A 19,431-nucleotide genomic window follows, 5' to 3' on the forward strand; every position below is an offset into this window, starting at 1 on the left:
TCTTGCGTTGTACCTATTTATTGCTGGTAGCCTATCTATCGTAATGACTAACATATGTGATATCGGAGACGCTCGATATCTTTAAAATAACATTTAGGTTTTACTGTATATAAACAGTGTGTTTACATACAGAATTTCAGTGAATCTTACCTAATTTCTAAGATAATATAAAGGGTTTATGCTGTATAACTGTGCTGGAAATGTTTGTAAGAGTGTGGAAGAGTTTATAAGGGCTTAAAATATATAAAAATAACAATATAAACATATGGTTTTTACTTTGTGGATTTTCAACTTCCGCAGGGGGTTTTGGAACGCAACCCCGCGCTCAAGGAGGGATCACTGTACGATGGAAAGATAAAGCTGCATTACTCGTCTCCCATAAGTAAATAACAGGAGGCAATAATGAAAAGTGATAGTCAGTTATTGACTTTCAGTTACAATATTAATGCTAACTTTTGATACGCATACTAATATTTTGTCACTTTGGACCTTTTTGTTCACAAATGAAAGAAATCCAGACCACAATAAAAAATAACTTAGACAAAGTTTGAAATCTAAGAAGCCCTGAGTTAATGAGAACACATTAGTCAGTAAGATTGTTGTTCTTGATTTTTACTTAGGATTTTGCATATTCTTAGTACAGTGGTTGAAAGAGCAAGTCTTGTGTTGTCTTTGATCAAGATCTGTGTGACTTCAGCAAATTTATCCCCTGATTAGGCGAAATCTTCTCCTGGTTTGGGAATACCTGTTCAAGAACAACAAGAGAGGATGTGTGCACAATTCAGAGTAACAGTAGCATTCATGTGTTATATGTAAAATAACAAGTCTCATATGTTCAGAACATTGTTAATCTCTTCATAGTAGAATTGGCATAGTAGCATGATATGATAAATGAATCATTTTATATTTTTAAAATGTAGTCTGTTAGCTTTGATATGTAGTGGTTGCTCAGTGATTAATTGCATCTCCATATAAAGTTTTGATGGAGCCCATATATTATAAGCCTCACTACAAAGAGTGATCCTTTGGCAAGTGAGGGTTGCTGAAGTAACATGTTGATAATTGGAAAGATCTAAAACTTTAAATATTATTTCAAATATTAAAAATGTGTGCAAAATAATTTGAGGTATTGTCTATCTTCAAATTTGCATGTGACAGGTCTGGTGACAAAAAACCAAAACTTAGTAGCCAAAGTATCACTACAGGAACAGAAAGAACGTGCATATAAGAAGATCTGACTTGTGTGCAAGGGCAGTGTGTTTAAAAGGGATTATTCTGCACAACTGGTATAGTTTTTCCAGTTAAAACCAATTAAGTTTTCTCCCACTACTCTTCCCATCTTTTTATTAAAAAAGATTCCAGTCGGTTACTAATTTACAATCATCCACCTTACAGTTTTTCATCCTTTTGTACACATTGAATGCCATTATTGGAGATGTAATTAATAAGTTGTGTTGTCCTTCTGATTTTCAGCGTGTATTTGTATGTAACCATACTAGGGCTGGGCGATTTGGCTTAAAATCAAAATCTCGATTAATTGAACATTTTAACACGATTATTGAACGATTATTTAATTTTTTTTTTTTTTTTTGCCCTCATAGTTCATTGACAAGTTTTGTACAGTAAATATGCTCACATATTACAAGTGAGAGATTTTTGAATGAAGGGTGCATTACTTGATTTTAAAATAATTGAAAGAAACACACTATCTACTATCTGTGATTATTGAACATCAATGTTGAACAACTGAAATTAAAGCACACATTGCCTAAAACGAACAGTCACTTTGTTCTTATATAAAAAAAGTAAAAATAAATAACTTGCACTTTTGGAAACAAAATAAATTTATTTTCAATGTTTTTCTTATTAAAAGTAGAAAATAAGCAGTATCTCTTCTAAGTAAAATAAAATAACTCTTATATCCTGTAAATAATATTTTAAACAGTGCATTTCTTGCATCTTCTGTAAACAAATATTTTAATGTGCAATGTATCAATGTAAACAACAGATTGTTGTATGAAAATAGAACTCTCTAAACACTGTTGCATGAGGTGATCTTAGCGATCGTGTCATGTCACTATATGAACATGAATTTATTCTAAGTTCTTACTAAGAAACTTGAGCATGTTAACCTTTTCATGTTTCAGGCAGGACCTGAGGCATGTAACAATGTTTCCTCCTGAATTGAAAACTCGCTTTGATGGGGAGCTAGTAGCTGGTATGCAGAGATACTTTTTTGCCACCTTACTTAGAGTGGGAAAGTGTACATGATGCTTCCTCCACCAGTCCAGTGGATTTGCCTCACTATCCAGTATGGGGGACACCAAATAGCTGCTCATCTCTGCTTCTAGCGATTGCTGAAGTGACAGGGTGTAGCTGAACTTGCTGAAGGTGTTGCCTCACTCCCTTTAAAAAAGCTTCCTAATGACCTCTTTTGCTTTTTTGCTACTGCTGATGAAGTTGTTGGTTCTGCAGTCTCTGTAATCTGACTTTCTCTGCAGACTTCAGCTTCTGACATCTTCTCCATCTCTGTTTTCACTTTGTCCTGAATGGTGGGGACATTGTGAGCAGAAATGTAGGTAGCTTTAAATCTGGGATCAACAAAACTGGCTGTGTCCAGTAGCTCTTCTGTGATAGGATCTGAGTACTTCTCCTTAAGGTACCTGAGGATGCTGGTTTTGATAGTTTTAGTCAGCTCCACATCATCTTCCTCCTCAGCAAGCACTCGTGAATTGAGTATGTGCAGTACAGGCTTTACAAATGAAATGGTCACATACTCTTCCCCCGATAGGGCGTCTGTGAACTCCATCAAGGGGGAAAAAGCCTTGCTGACAGCCTCATAAGACATCCAGGTCAGCCCACGATGGAACCGGGATTTTTTGTCTTCAGAAAGGACCTGTGTAATAGCTTTCCTTTGTTCAAGGACTCTTCCAACCATTTGCATCGATCCCCATCTGGTAACGCATGCTGTTTTTAGTTTGTGTTGTGGCAGGTTCAGTTCTTGTTGCACCTTCATTAATGCCTTCTTTTTTTTCCAGCTATAGGAAAAAGCACTGACTATGTTTTTGCACACCCTCACTGCACGTGTCACACATTGATCTTTCAATCCATTTTCTGAAACACACAAAATTAATAATTTTTTTATTATTATTGACAATATTTTATTTATACCTGAAGCTTTAACAGTACCAAAATTAATGAGCCTCTTATATTTCTTAAATAATATCAGATTAACAACACATTTTTACAACACAATGATTTTTATTTTAATGATGTAGTGTTCTGTTACATTGTAATGTGAACTTAACATTGTAACACTGTAATATCAAGCATATTGTAACATTTATAAAGATGCTTTATGAACAAATTTAGCGTAGCCAGAATATAGTAAACGCCAGATATGCCCAATTTGATAACATCCCAATGCTATTATATTTAATTAAGCTGACATGTATTTACCAATTGCAAGGTGTAGTCGGTGTCCAAAACACTGCTGCCGTAACCATCCATTAAGCGCAGCAGCTTTGACAACATTAGCACCGTTGTCTGTCGTAATGGCTGAAAGTTTTTCTTCCGCGAGGTCCCATTCAGAAAGCATATCTTTCAGACCTTGCACAATTATATCTGCCGTGTGATCGGCTGGAAAATATGCCGTCTCAAGGCATCTCTGGCGCAGCTTCCAGTCATCGTCAATGTAGTGCAAAGTAAGGCTCAAGAATTGGTCCATCGTCCTACTTGACCAGAGATCAGATGTGGCTGCAAAGTGTTGAACATTTTTCAGTTCAGCTGCTACATGTTTACAACATGTCTTGCACATGTCTGGCAGCGCAGTTTTAGAAAAATGTGATCGTGATGGCACAGTGTATCTTCTGTCGAGAGTTTTAACGAGGTGTTTAAACCCGCTTTGCTCCACTGTAGCCAAGGGAGTCATATCCTTTGCGATGTAATAACAAATAGCGTCAGTTATTTCTTTCCATCTTCTTGAACTCTTCTCATACTGTGTGGCATTTCTGAACGCTTGTGTTATCGACATCTGCTTTGCGGAGGCACTTGTTGCTGGGCGCTTGTCAGTCTCTTTTTGTTTTTTTTGAGCCATGCACTGTTCATATTCAGTAAAGTGATTGTGCTTCAAGTGTTAAAAAAATTGATGGTGTTACCTTTGGGCGTCGAAACTGTTTTTCTACAGTGTCTACATCTGACTTCATTTTGTTCGATGTCATCCTTACTGAAGCCAAAATGTGTCCAAATGATGGAGACTGCGTTTTTCCTTGGTACAAGCTGCTCTTGTTGCTTAGTTGTGTCAGTGTTTAAGCTCTCCATGCTCGACATGTCGGCGGGATAACATAACGTGACTCCACACGCGGTAGTGTTTTTAAAGGGAAAGTAATTGAAATAATCGACCTGGAAAAATTTGATCGATTATAGGTTCTGAATGTCGATTTCGATTACTTTTCGATTAATTGCCCAGCCCTAAACCATACATTAGTCCCCTTAGATACATTTTAAGTATTTCCCAGTGTATTCTGTGTATATCTCAGGAGACCTCCAATTTGTGTTAAGGTAAATTTGAATAAAATCTTAATCCCTTGGAAATGATGAATTAAGTCACCAGTTGCTAATTTAATTAGTAGTACTTGATATTCTAAGTTGCAGGATAAGGGGAGCATGATAAAAAATAACAGAGGTGATGTAAGTACAAGATTTGATAGAATAGTAGAATATTTTCAGCTATGAAGAAATAACGTGGGGAGTAACTATAGTACACTGAAGAGAAAACAATGTTTTCTTGTAATATGAATGGACACCACTGTGGATGCAGCACATTTATGATAACATTTTTAGGTAATTTGATATATTTTTTCAGTTGAAGATGAGCAGTTTACTGTAGGATTTAATATAATATTTAAATGTCTTGCTACAATAATAATAAATTTTGTTTGTATAGTGCCTTTCCTGTTGCTGTTATATGTTTGTCCTTGCAAGCTTTTGATAATGTGGTAGTGGATGAAGATCTTCTTTTTGGCTGTTCCCGTTAGGGGTCACCACAGCGGATCATCTTCATCCATATCTTTTTTTTCATTGCATCTTGTTCTGTTAAATCCATCACCTGGATGTTCTCTCTCACCACATCCATAAACCTTCGCTTAGGCCTTCCTCTTTTTCTCTTCCCTGGTAGCTCTATCCTTAGCATCCTTCTCCCAATATACCCAGCATCTCTCCTCTGCACATGTCCAAACCAATGCAATCTCGCCTCTCTGACTTTGTCTCCCAAATAGTCCAACTTGAGCTGACACTCTACTGTCCTCATTTCTAAACCTATCCACCATCGTCACACCCAATGCAAATCTTAGCATCTTTATCTCTGCCATCTCTAGCTCTGTCTCCTGTTTTCTGGTCAGTGCCACCGTCTCCAACCCATATAACATAGCTGGTCTTACTACCGTCCTGTAGACCTTCCCTTTCATTCTTGCTGATAATTGTTTGTCACAAGTCACTCCTGACACTCTTCTCCACCCATTCCACCCTCCCTGCACTCTTTTTCACCTCTCTTCCACAATCCCTATTACTCTGTACTGTTGATCCCAAATATTTAAACTCATCCACCTTCGCCAACTCTACTCCCTGCATCCTCACCATTCCACTGACCTCCCTCTCATTTACACACATGTATTCTATCTTGTTCCTACTGACCTTCTTTCCTCTCCTCTGTGGAGCATATCTCCACCTCTCCAGGGTCTCCTCAACCTGCTCCCTACTCTTGCTACAGATCACAATGTCATCCGCAAACATCATAGTCCATGGGGACTCCTGTTTAATCTTGTCTGTCAACCTGTCCATCACCATTGCAAATAAGAAAGGGCTCAGAGCCGATCCCTGATGTAATCCCACCTCCAACTTGAATGCTTCCGTCACTCCTACCGCAGAAGTCGCCACTGTCACACTTCCCTCGTACATATCTTATACAACTGTTACGTACTTCTCTGCCACTCCCGACCTTCTCATACAGTACCACAGTTCCTCTCGAGGCACCCTGTCATATGCTTTCTCCAGGTCCACAAAGATGCAATGCAACTCCTTCTGGCCTTCTCTAAACTTCTCCAGCATCCTCAGAACAAACATTGCATCTGTGGTGCTCTTTCTTGGCATGAAACCATACTGCTGCTCACTAATCATCACCTTGCTTCTTAACCAGCTTCCACTACTCTTTCCCATAACTTCATGCTGTGGTTCATCAAATTTATTCCCCTGTAGTTTTCTGCAGTCCTGCACATCCCCCTTATTCTTAAATATCGGCACCAGTACACTTCTTCTCCACTCCTCAGGCATCCTATCACTGTCCAAGAATTCCATTAAACAATCTGGTTAAAAACTCCACTGCCATCTCTCCTAAACCCCTCTATGCTTCCATAGGTATGTCATCTGGACCAACGGCCTTTCCATTTTTCATCCTCTTCATAGCTGTCCTTACTTCCACCTTGTTAATCTGTTGCACTTCCTGATTCATTATCTCCACATCATCCAGCCTCTTCTCTCTCATTCATCAGCCACTCAAAGTACTCTTTCCATCTCCTCAACACACTCTCTTCGCTTGTGAGTACGTTTCCATCTTTATCCTTTATCACCCTAACCTGCTGCACATCTTTCCCAGCTCGGTCTCTCTGTTTAGAGGCCACAGGTCCTTTTCTCCCTCCTTAGTGTCCAACCTGTCTGCAACTCATCATACACCTCTCTCTTCACCTTGCGCCCTATCTCCTTGTACTCCTGTCTACTTTCTGCATCTCTCTGACTATATCACTTCTTCTTTGCCATCCTTTTCCTCTGTATACTCTCTTGTATTTCCTCATTCCACCTCCAGGTTTCCTTTTCCTCCTTCCTCTTTCCAGATGTCATGCCAAGTACCCTTCTTGCTGTTGTCCTTACTACATCTGCTGTAGTTTCCCATCTGTCTGGTAACTCTTCGCTGCCACCAGTGCCTGTCTTACCTCCTCCCTAAACTCAACCTTGTAGTCTTCCTTTTTCAACTTCCACCATTTGATCTTTGGCTTTGCCCTCACTCTCTTCCTCTTTTTGATCTCTAATGTCATCCTACAGACTGCCATCCTATGCTGCTTAACTACAATTTCCCCTGCCACCACTTTGCAGTCTTCAATCTCCTTCAGATCAACTCTTCTGCATAGGATGTAATCTACGTGTGTGCATCTACCTCCACTCTTGTATGTAACCCTATGTTCCTCCCTCTTTTTAAAATACGTATTCACCACAGCCATGTCCATCCTTTTGGCAAAATCCACTATCCTCTGACCTTCATTCCTCTCCTTGACACCATACCTACCTCCTCGTCTCCTCTGTTCCCTTCACCAACATGCCCATTGAAATCCACTTCAATCACCACTTTCTGTCCCTTGGCTACACTGTTCATCACTCCATCCAACTCACTCAAAAAATCTTCTTTCTCCCCCATTACACACCCAACTTGCGATGCATATGCACTAAAAACATTCATTACACCTCCAATTTCCAGCTTCATAATCATTATTCTGTCTGACACTCTTTTCACCTCCAAAACACTCTTGACTTACTGCTCCTTCAGAATAACCTCTACTCCATTTCTCCTCCCATTCACACCATGATAGAACAATTTGAATCCAGCTCTGATCCACCTGGCCTTACTCCCCTTCCATTTAGTCTCTTGCACGCACAATATCTCGTATCAGCCTTCCTTCTCTCCATCATATCTGCTAACTCTCACCCCTTGCCAGTCATAATGCCAACATTCAAAGTTCCTACCCTCAGTTCCACTCTCTTTACTTTCCTCCTCTCCTCCTACCTCCAGGCACGTCTCCCTCCTTCTTGTTCGGCCATCAGTAGCCCAATTTCCGCCAGCACCCTGTTGGCTAACAGTATTGGTGGCAGTCGTTGTTAACCTGGGGCTCGACCGATCCGGTATGGGAATTTGTATTGTTGTCCGCATATTGATTTGCCAAGATTTTTACACCGGATCCCCTTCCTGACGTAACCCTCCCCATTTATCCAGGCTTGGGACCAGCGCAAAGAAACGCTGGTTTATGCATAAATCAGGTTTTAATACATTGTTAAAATCTGAAAAATACATACTGGAGCTAGAGAAACCAAATAACTGTAAATTCTTTGTCATCCCAGTTAGATATGTATTTGTTAGCCTGAATTAGTCTAGTTTCAATCAGTTTTGTAGGTACTAAAATCTAATACATTCTGAATCAGAAATTGCCCCAGAGTTCACACAATTGAATGCTTCATATTTTCTTTTTTTAACATTTAAAAACATTCTTTTAAATCTTTATTCACTTTGATTTCCAGAGTAATTTTAATGCCAATTTTGTTCTTACTGTTGCTTATATGTTAAATTTAATGAGGAGTTTTGTTGGTTTCCTTGTTGATAACTTGGTATGATTCCATTCATTAATTGATGGTTTTAATCTGTTTTTATGCACGAAAATGTTGGAGCTGGATGGGGTACCACATTTCAGAAGAAAATCTGTATAAAACGTAATAATTGACAAGCCACTACTGTGTTTTAGCCCCAGTAACGTGTTTCCATTTTAGCAGATTTCTAAATGCATATGAATCATTATCAAGGTAGAGCCTACTAGTAGTGAATGATGTACCAACGGGATATGGACTTATGTATAATAAGTGTCCAAGTGAGCCTACCCCTTTATATATAACAAACAGAGTGATGTGCTATTCAGTCTGTTTGGTGAGCTGATGCAAACAGAAAGTTAGGAAAGAAAGAGAACATTTCTTACACTGTGTTTGCATGGCAGCAGTGTGCGAAAAGATGGAGTGAGAAGTTATGCTTAAATCAGTTCAAGAAACGTGAACAGATAAGAAGAGTGCTTGTGTTAATTACATTGATCATTACATTATTTTAATCAGTAATACATTTACTTGTTTTTAAGGAAAGTTTAAGTTTGAAAAGTATGTACAAATATATTACACAGTAATCCCTCGCTATATCGTGCTTCGACTTTCGCGACTTCACTCTATCGCAGATTTTATATGTAAGCATAACTAAAAATATAACACGGATTTTTTGCTGCTTCGCGGGTTCTGCGGACAATGGGTCTTTTTACTTAAGGTACATGCTTCGTTCGTTGGTTTGCCCAGTTGATTTCATACAAGGGACACTATTGGCGGATGACTGAGAAGCTAACTAATCAGAGCACGCAGTTAAGTTCCTGTGTGCTGAATGCGATGTTAACCAGGAAGTCTCATCTCGCTCATTCAGCATCAATGTGTTTCGCTATGTAAAGAGTTAACTGTTGTGCTCTTTTGTGTTTATCTTTGTGCATAGTCGAGCCCTTCATTATGGCTCCAAAATGATCTGCTCCTGCTACTGCTTCAGGGGCCGTGCCCAAGCACCAACGGAAGATGTTAACAATTGCTGAAAAGGTAAACGTTTTAGATTTGTTGAAGGAAGGGAAAAGCTACACCGCTGTAGGATGCCATTACAGCATCAATGAGGCTACGATTCTTTTTATTTAAAAAGTAGGAAAGGAATACAAGATCTACGGCCGCAGTGTCCTTTTAACAAGGGTGCAAAACGAGTTGTAAGTGGATGTAATAAGGCACTAGTCTGGATGGAATCTGCTTGATTTGGATTGAAGAACAACAACGGCGGTGCTACACAGTCGCCTGATGTGGCTCCTTTAGAAGGGCTGTAATGCTCTCCTTTGTTGTGCAGTAAAATTAAACTCATTGTTATCGGACAAGTCATCGTGTCATTGTTGGTGAGTAACCATAATTAATTTTCAACTTACAGTACTTAGTACATGTACGTATGTTTAGTGTCACTGTACAAACATTTACTGTTTACAATTTTTCTTGCATTGTACGTATTTATTGCTGATGACCTGTCTATCGTAATGGCTGTAACATATGTGATATCGGAGAAACTCAATATCTTTAAAATAATATTTAGGTTTTAATGTATATAAACAGTGTGTTTACATACATAATTTCAATGAATCTTGCCTACTATCTAAGAGAATACAAAGGAATAATGCTGTATAACTGTGCAGGGAATATTTATAAAGTGTGTGTTAGAGTTTATAAGAGCTTAAAATATATAAAAATAACCATACAAACCTATGGTTTCTACTTCGCGGATTTTCATATAACCCCCTTGGGTGTGGATGTTGTGGGGTCTGGAATGCAACCCCCACGATCGAGGAGGGATTACTCAACTAGTATCTTACAAAGCAATCATTTCTTATACCATAATAGTTTTTAGGCAATGCTGTCAAGTCCTTCCACTTACTTATGCTATGCTTAGGTTTTGTGTATTTTAGAGGGAGGTAATATGGGACCAAATGTTTCATTGCATTTGAACATGGTGTGGAAATGGGAGCAGACAGGTAGACATGGAGGGATTCTTATTGTTACAAGTGTATTGAGAATTGACCACTACCTAGAAGCGTTCAGCCTACTCCTGCAGTTAAAATCAGTCTTTCCAATAGTCCATTAGATGTATGTGGCACTCTTATGATTTATCTTTTTCTTAGTTCGATAAAGATATGTTAACATCCAAAATTTTCATAAAATGTCTATTACACAGCCATTAAATATTTAAAAGCTTGGTGTTTTATTTATTATATTTTGTCTGATGTCATGGTTTATTGAAATATTTTTTTCTCTTTTTGACTTGTGTAGTGTTACTGCTTTTTAATTTTTTTTTTCTTTATAAACCTCCCTGACCTTAACCCAGAGCATGATTCAGGTTCAGAAATATGTTTAATTACAGATAAGCCCATGTCAGACTCAGTGACATTTTAATGATCTGCTTTACAGTGTAAAGCCTGAATAACACTTAGAACAGTATTCTGCTGCCCTCTGGTGGATAAAATAACATTATGCTGCAAAAATCATTAATATTTATCTGTTTCTGCCAGTCAGTATTCATTAGTGGAGTGAAGCCTTCACTGAAGTACAGTGGCGTGTAAATAAGAAGCTGTAAAGCCTGATTTAGAACAAACAAACTAAACCATTAGTTGAATAAAGCAATAGTGATAAGGATGTGGATTGGTCATCGGACATTGACCGTGAAACTGATGCATATTGCACTGTATGGCTGAACTGCTGTGAAATGCCTTTTGGATTTGATTGCCTGAACCTTCACTGTGGTGCAAGTAGGTGTGTGGCAAAAAGGCAAGATCACTGTAGAGAAGAAAGAAGTTAGCCCCCTAAGCACTGTTTGCAATGCAGCAACTGTTAATGTCAGCGCAAATGTGGAATTCACTGTTCTTTGCACTGTGGTAACCTACAATAGCACAATGGGTTTGTTGATCATGTGGGTCAGCCACTAATTTTTTAACCTCTCATTCACAAGCAGGTGAAATTTTTTTTAGAAGGCTAGTGAGCAAAAAAGATGCTTCTACTTTCCTGTTTTAAACATTGGGCTGTTTGTTGTTGACTTTCAAAACATTTCACTCGGAAGGGTGTGTATGAAATCTTCATCAATATAGCAGTGGACCTGTACCTTTTCTACTTTATGTTGACATGTTTACATTAACGTAATTCTGTTTCGTGTAATATTGTATTCTTACTGAATAAAAATTAAAAATTTTTGTGTAATTTTTCTGATGGTAAACAATTTTATGGAGGCTATGCTAGATTCGTTTGTTTTTGTGTCAGCATTGGAATGTTTATGACTTTCATTTTTTACTAAAAGAATTGACACGGTTAAGGTGAAGTGCATCAAGAGTAAGACTGTGAAATAGCAGGTGCTCTAAACTTGCATTTTTTTGAGGTCTTCACAAGTGAGGAAACGGGTAACCTCCCAGTGGTAAATGGGACAACTAATGAGGTACTGGAGGATTTGGAAATTGTAGATGGAGATGTACTTCTCAAATTGAATAGGTTGAAATCAAACAAAACAGGATCAGGTAATATTTACCCTTGAGTTCGTAAGGAAGCTAGCAGGTACATATATAAACTCTTGACATGCATTTTTAGCAAGTCACTGTGCACTGGGCAGATTCTGATGGACTGAAAAGTGGCAAATTTTATCCTGTTATATGAAAAGGGGGACCAGGCAGATCCAAGGAACCATAAGCCAGTAAGCCTAATGTGCATCACAAGAAAATTAATTAGAAGGAATTGTTAAAGATAGGACTGAGCAGCACATGGCAAGTACAGGAGTTTTTCTGAGCAGTCGGCATGGGTTCAGAGGAGGGAGGTCATGTTTTACTAACATGCTATGAGGAAGCAACAAAACGATGTGATCCAAATGGAGCGTATGATATTTATTTTGACTTTCAGAAAGCATTTTATAAGGTGCCACATTGGAGGTTGGGCATCAAACTAAAAGAAATGGGAGTTCATGGTGATGTTTTTAGAAGGTTGCAGAATTGGCTCAGACACTGGAACCACGGGGGGATGATTTGAGGATCCTTATCAGAATTGGCTGATGTTAAGAGTGGTGTTCCCCAGGGGCCATTCCAAGGGCTGCTGCTATTTTGAATATATAAGATAGAATATAAGTAACAAGATGGTTAAGTTTGCCAGATGATACCAAGATAGGTGGATTAGCAGAAAATTTGGAATCTGTTAAATCATTATAGAAAGACTTGGACAGCATACAGGCTTAGGCTGATTTGTGGTAGATGAAATTTATGAATGTCTCTAAATGTATAGTATTACACATAGAAAGTAAAACTATTAGGCTTGAATAAACAATGGGATGTCTGAAAATCGAGAGTACACCTTATGAGAAGGATTTACGAGTCGAAGTGGACAGTAAGCTAGCAAATTCCAACAGTTTTCAGAAGGCAAATAGAATGTTAGGTTATATAGCACAGTGTGTGGAATACAAGTCCAAGGAGGTTCTGCTCAAGCTTTATAATGCAGTGGTGACATAGTACTCTGTTCAGTCTTGGTCTCCAGGCACCAAAAAAGACATACTAGCTCTAGAAAAGCTTCAGAGAAGAGCGACTAGGCTGATTCCAGGGCTACAGGGGATGAATTACGAATCCTTTCAGTTTAAGCAAAAGAAGATTAAGAGGTGACATGATTGAAGTGTTTAAAATTATGAAGGGAATTAGTACTGTGGATTGAGACTGTTGCTTTAAAATTAGTTAATCAAGAACATGGGGACACAGTTGGAAACTTGGTAAGGGTAAACTTTGCACAAACATTAGGAAATTATTTTTTAGTCAAAGAACCCTAGACACAATAGTCTACCAAGTAGTGCGGTAGACAGTAAGACTTCAGCGACTTTCAAAACTAGACTTGATGTTTTTTTAGAAGAATTAAGTAAAAAGGACTGGTGAGATTTGTTGGGATGAATGGCATGTTCTCGTCTAGATTGTTCTAATGTTTAAATACTTGGCATTTTATTTTGCCTTCATATCTGCTTTTTCTGTAAAGTGACTTTAGACAATGGGTTTAATGTAGCATCAAAAATAGACATTTTTATTCATTAATTTAGTTGTGGTATGGGTGCATTTGGCACATTCAACAAGATTAGATATCACTCTAACTATGGCAATTGTTTCTGTTTTATTCAGGTTCTCTCATGGAGATGGAGTCAAAAAATACTGAGAATTTTTCCAGCAGGGCAGGTTTGGAGGTCAGTTCTTGCAGGGGGCCTAGCAAAGATCCTTTAGCAGCATATACTGAAGAGGAAGATGATGAGGAGGATCCCTTCTTCAACAGTGATGACCTAGTTGGCATTCCAGTTGTTGGTAGTGAAAGTGAGCTGGAGGATCAGGATGTGGATGATGATATTGCTCGTATTGATGATGAAGATGGTGATGATAACAGTGATGTACCAGATAGCTTTAGATCCCCTGTTATACCTCGGGGATCTGAACCGGATGGGGAGCATAAGGATTCTGCCACTGAGCAAAATTTTGTACCTTTAAGTGAAAAAAAATCAGGTTCTGACTCTGAGTTAAAAAACCAAATTACGAGTGAGTTAGGGAAAACTGTTACTTCTACTACTAGTAGTACAGAACACTCAGTAACAGTTCTTGATGAAGAACAGAATGGAAATGAGGACATAAGACCACCAGCAGATGGGACTCTTGAACTTGGGTTTGGGTCAAGATCTGACAGCTTCCAGGCAGGTCTGAGCCCGGTGAGTGAGGGTGATCAAGATCTGCCAACACCTGAAATCTGTTCCTCTGTAAATGACATATCTATACGAGAGAAGAGGCAGAAAGAAAATGGAGGTCACAGCAGTAAGAAAACAGTTACAGGTTAGTGATGATGTACAAGTGAGGTGCTGCTTCTTATTTTTCTTAAGTTGTTCTTGATTAAAGTAACGTTTAATGGTCTTTCTCTCATTAATGCAAACAGACAGTTTAAATTTTGAGTTTTCTTTGAAATGTGCTTTAAGTTCTCTTAGACTTCATATTTGAAGTAATCTTTATAATTTTGTTTTAGAATTATACTTCCTAGAAATATAAATGCTAATCTTTCAGAGATGACCTGGGCAGAGGTAATGTGTGTCCTTTTTTTGTTATTTATAGTACAAGACAAGGAGAAGGATATGGAACCACGTGTGATTACACCCCCTGATTGTGAGTACCAGGTAAGTGATATCAATGTTCAGTATGCTATTATCCGAAAAGCTAGAAATGCTGATTATTAAAATATTATACTAACATCAATGAAAATCAAAGTACCTGGTGATGTTTTGATTAGAAAACGTGTTGGTTTGATTCGCATTTGGTACAATAAGTTGAAATAAATAGTGTTTTTCTGTTAGAAGTGGCCGCCTTAATATTCTGAACTTCTCTCACTTCTGTCCTCCTTGAATGTAAGGCCAGTGTTTCAAGTGAATTGTCTTTTTATCAGTGTTTTTTTGTTGCTGGTTTCTTTGGTATGCCCCCCCTCCCCGCAAAATCATAGTTGTAAATGATATTTTCACTGACATTGCCAAAGAAATGTGTTCCTTTACAGTAGATATTAATGTGTATTTGTTCGTTTTGTACTTATTTTATTTTACTAATGGTCTCAGTATGAAAAAAAACACTGAAGCAATTTAATAAACATGAATTTGTAGGCATCTTATATTAAAACCTTTCAAAGTTATATTGTACTTGTAACCTGAATCATTGTTATCAACAACTTGTAACATGCATACATGTATATATAAACATTTGCTGATAAATGTGTTGACAGATTTAAATAAATCTATGATTGTTACACTTGCTTAAAAATCAGACATGCAGAAAATTGAATCAAAGTACAGTAATCCCTCCTCGATCGCGGGGGTTGCATTCCAGACCCCCATGCGATAGGTGAAAATCCGCAAAGTAGAAACCATATGTTTGTATGCTTATTTTTCTATATTTTAAACCCTTATAAACTCTCCCACACTGTTTATAAATATTCCCCGCAGAGTTATACAGCATAATCCCTTTGCATTCTCTTAGCTATTAGTTAAGATTCATTGAAATTATGTATATAAACACACTGTTTATATACAGTAAAACCTAAGTATTATTTTAAAGATATCAGGTGTCTCCGATATCACATATGTTACAGCCATTATGATAGACAGGCCATCAGCAATAAATATGTTCAATGCAAGAAAAATTTACACATACAGTAAATGTGTGTACAGTGATGCTAAACATACGTACATGTACTAAGTACTGTAAGTAGAAAATTAATTATGGTTACTCACCAACAATGACACGATGACTTGTCCGATAACAATGAGTTTAATTTTACTACACAACAAAGGAGAGCGTTACAGCCCTTCTAAAGGAGCCACATCAGGCGATTGTGTAGCTCTGCTGCTGTCCTTCTTCTGGCAGTCTTCAATCCAAATCCCTAAAGCAGATTCCATCCAGACTAGTGCCTTATTACATCCACTTACAACTCGTTTTGCACCCTCGTTAAAAGGATACTGCGGCCGTAGATCTTGTATTCCGTTCCTACTTTTTAAATAAAAAGAATCGTAGCCTCATTGATGCTGTAATGGCGTCCTACAGAGGTGTAGCTTTCCCTTCCTTCAACAAATGCAAAACGTTTACCTTTTCGGTAATCATTAACATCTTCCGTTGGCGCTTGGGCACGGCCCCTGAAGCAGGAGCAGATCATTTTGGAGCCATAATGAAGGGCTTGACTATGCACAAAGATAAACACAAAAGAGCACAACAGTTAACTCTTTACACAGCGAAACACGTTGATGCTGAATGAGCGAGATGAGACTTCCTGGTTAACACTGCATTCAGCACACAGGAACTTAACTGCGTGCTCTGATTGGTTAGCTTCTCAGTCATCCGCCAATAGCGTCCCTTGTATGAAATCAACTGGGCAAACCAACTGAGGAAGCATGTACAGGAAGTAAAAGACCCATTGTCCAGAACCCGAAGCAGAGAAAATCAGCGTTATATATTTAGTTATGCTTACATATAAAATCCAGCGATAGAATGGCTTGAAAGTCGAAGGCGATATAGCGAGGGATTACTGTAAACACAGTTTTGAAAAGCATATCTTAAATTCTAGCTGGGATGTACAAGTGTAAAATAATATTTTTTTGCATCCCATGTACAAAGTAATGACTTTTGGTAACTAAATTATTTTGTTTGAGAGATTTTTTTTTTCGAAGTTATACAGTGGGGTAACTATGTAATAACTAGAAGAAAATAAAGTGATAAGGAAAATGAAACGTTTCTGAAACATTTCTGTGCAGACTTAAAACTCAATTCAGTTCATCACTTTTTAATTCATTTTTACTTTTTTTCTTAAGAAATGTGTAAGCATTGTTTTGTCTACTGTGTATTTTATTACCTGATAAATTGGTTTGTACTGTTCTGCAGTATTTGAGTGGTTTATATATTTTGCAATTTCACAATTGATTAATGTCTGAAAGCCTTACTGAGTAAAAAATGTGTTACCATGTTTGATCTCATTCAGTTTTTTCTACATTAAGGAGTAATTTCCTTTTATTTGTATAAGTAAAATCTAAGATAATGTCATCACAACAGAAATTCTTAACTTCCCTTTCAAAACTAGGCACAATGTCCTAAAAATGAAAGTTAGTAAAATGCCATATTTTAGCATACCTTCTACCAACACTTCGGTGTCTGTAGGTGAAGTTGTAACTTTGGTTTAATTTGTGAAAAACATTTGACAATTTGAAAACAAGCAGCTTCTCTTAAAAACTTCTCTTTTGGGAAAGATGGAAATACCTATGTTTTATGATGTTTTGTTTTTATGCAAAGTGGAGTTATTGTATTTACTAAGGGACTCTGCTCTGTTGGGCCCTTAACCAAGGCCCTTAACCTGCAATTGCTGAGCACTTTGAGTAGTGAGAAAAGTGCTATACAAATGCAAAGTATTATAAGTGTCTAAAATAGTAAAATTAAAAGTCACTTGAGTGGTTTTTAAACATTTGACCAAATACTGCTTAAATGGAAGAGAATTGAGTGAGCTGTTTCACATTTTGTAAATTTCCTATCATTTTTGGTATAAAGTTGTCAAACCTGTCCTGTATATTGAAAACTCTTACATTGTGACTAAATTTAAAACCTCTTTAAGCCATTAAATCCATGTTTTTAATATTATGAAATATACTTTTAGTCCATTAAATTCTTATCCTTGATTATTTGGAAAAGATTTAACATTTTTAGTAAAACATAATTGAAAAGTAAACTGAGGAAATAGTTTGAGTTTTCGGTTAGTATAGAATATGTTGAAATGTTTAAGAATTACTTTTAAAACAAGAAAAGAAATGAAGGCAGTGGAAACACATTACCTTGTTACAACTCTGTTTAAAAAAAAAAAGTGTTTTATGTTAGCAATTTTATTACATTATAAATGTAAAGAACGTGACTATTTTTAAGAGAGAGAAGAAAAACCAGTGATATTGAAAAGATTCAAAGGTCTGTTTTCATCTGTCATTATACAGGAAAATGCAAACCTATGTTTGTGCAGTTATTTACAATTAAAGAAGTGTCTCTGAACTGCCAATACCTATACTATTGCCAAGTGTGAATAAAAGTATACCCATTTAGAGAAAACTGAAGGGAGTGTGCAGTGTCATACACTTGGAAAATATCATTCTAACCAAATTACATTAATAAGAGTATTAGTTGCCCAACCAGACATGTGAATCAGCTGTTATGGAGGTGATGTGCTAATATAAGATGGTATCCTGAAAATTGCAGCAATGTTACATAACAGTAGGAATTAGAGAATGTTGATTGGAGAATTTTACAATAAGTTTACTTTTCACTAAAGCTGCTGTTCATATTTGAATGTATTCTTGAAATTCTTTATAATTATATCCCTTCCCTTTATTTCTTATGTGAAAAATTGTAATTTGTACAAAACTAAAGAGAAATTCAATTTAAAAGATCACTATAATCCTAACATACCAGTAAAAAGCAGTATTCTAGGCTTCCTAAAAACAAGTTTCTCTTCAAATTAGCAACTTGCAGATATAAAATGCTTATGAAAATTAGAAGGCAATATTCTGCTTTAAGAAAGTCGGTTTCACAGGTGTTAGGCTTCTGTACTGCTGATAATTGTATTGCAAGAAATAAAATTACTAGAATCCAACACAATTGAATCCTACAAGTAAACAACACAAATGGCTTTCAGCAGGATGGTGTGAGAAGACAGCGAGTATCCTTGGAACCATAAGTATAAAAAAAAGTAGTGAGACCTAGTCCTGTCCTGTTGCTGACTTTCATATAAAAGTATTTATTTATTTATACACTCACCTAAAGGATTATTAGGAACACCTGTTCAATTTCTCATTAATGCAATTATCTAATCAACCAATCACATGGCAGTTGCTTCAATGCATTTTGGGGTGTGGTCCTGATCAAGACAATCTCCTGAACTCCAAACTGAATGTCAGAATGGGAAAGAAAGGTGATTTAAGCAATTTTGAGTGTGGCATGGTTGTTGTTGCCAGACGGGCCGGTCTGAGTATTTCACAATCTGCTCAGTTACTGGGATTTTGACGCACAACCATTTCTAGGGTTTACAAAGAATGGTGTGAAAAGGGAAAAACATTCAGTATGCAGCAGTCCTATGGGCAAAAATGCCTTGTTGATGCTAGAGGTCAGAGGAGAATGGGCCGACTGATTCAAGCTGATAGAAGAGTAACTTTGACTGAAATAACCACTCGTTACAACCGAGGTATGCAGCAAAGCATTTGTGAAGCCACAACATGCACAACCTTGAGGTGGATGGGCTACAACAGCAGAAGACCCCACCGGGTACCACTCATCTCCACTACAAATAGGAAAAAGAGGCTACAATTTGCACAAGCTCACCAAAATTGGACAGTTGAAGACTGGTAAAATGTTGCCTGGTCTGATGAGTCTCGATTTCTGTTGAGACATTCAAATGGTAGAGTCAGAATTTGGCGTAAACAGAATGAGAACATGGATCCATCATGCCTTGTTACCACTGTGCAGG

General features: G+C 37.4%; 1 protein-coding gene across 1 annotated transcript in view; it reads left to right on the forward strand.

Moving 5' to 3' along the window:
• Positions 1 to 19,431, forward strand: part of LOC120517741 (zinc finger MYM-type protein 4-like) — a 100,720-nt gene that overhangs the window by 29,582 nt on the left and 51,707 nt on the right. The window contains exons 3-4 of the mRNA XM_039740203.1: positions 13,548 to 14,240; positions 14,514 to 14,575. Coding sequence (XP_039596137.1) covers positions 13,548 to 14,240; positions 14,514 to 14,575 — 755 coding nt within the window. The remainder of the gene's footprint in view (positions 1 to 13,547; positions 14,241 to 14,513; positions 14,576 to 19,431) is intronic.

The sequence above is a fragment of the Polypterus senegalus genome, chromosome 17 (assembly GCF_016835505.1).
Source record: "Polypterus senegalus isolate Bchr_013 chromosome 17, ASM1683550v1, whole genome shotgun sequence".
NCBI lineage: Eukaryota > Metazoa > Chordata > Cladistia > Polypteriformes > Polypteridae > Polypterus > Polypterus senegalus.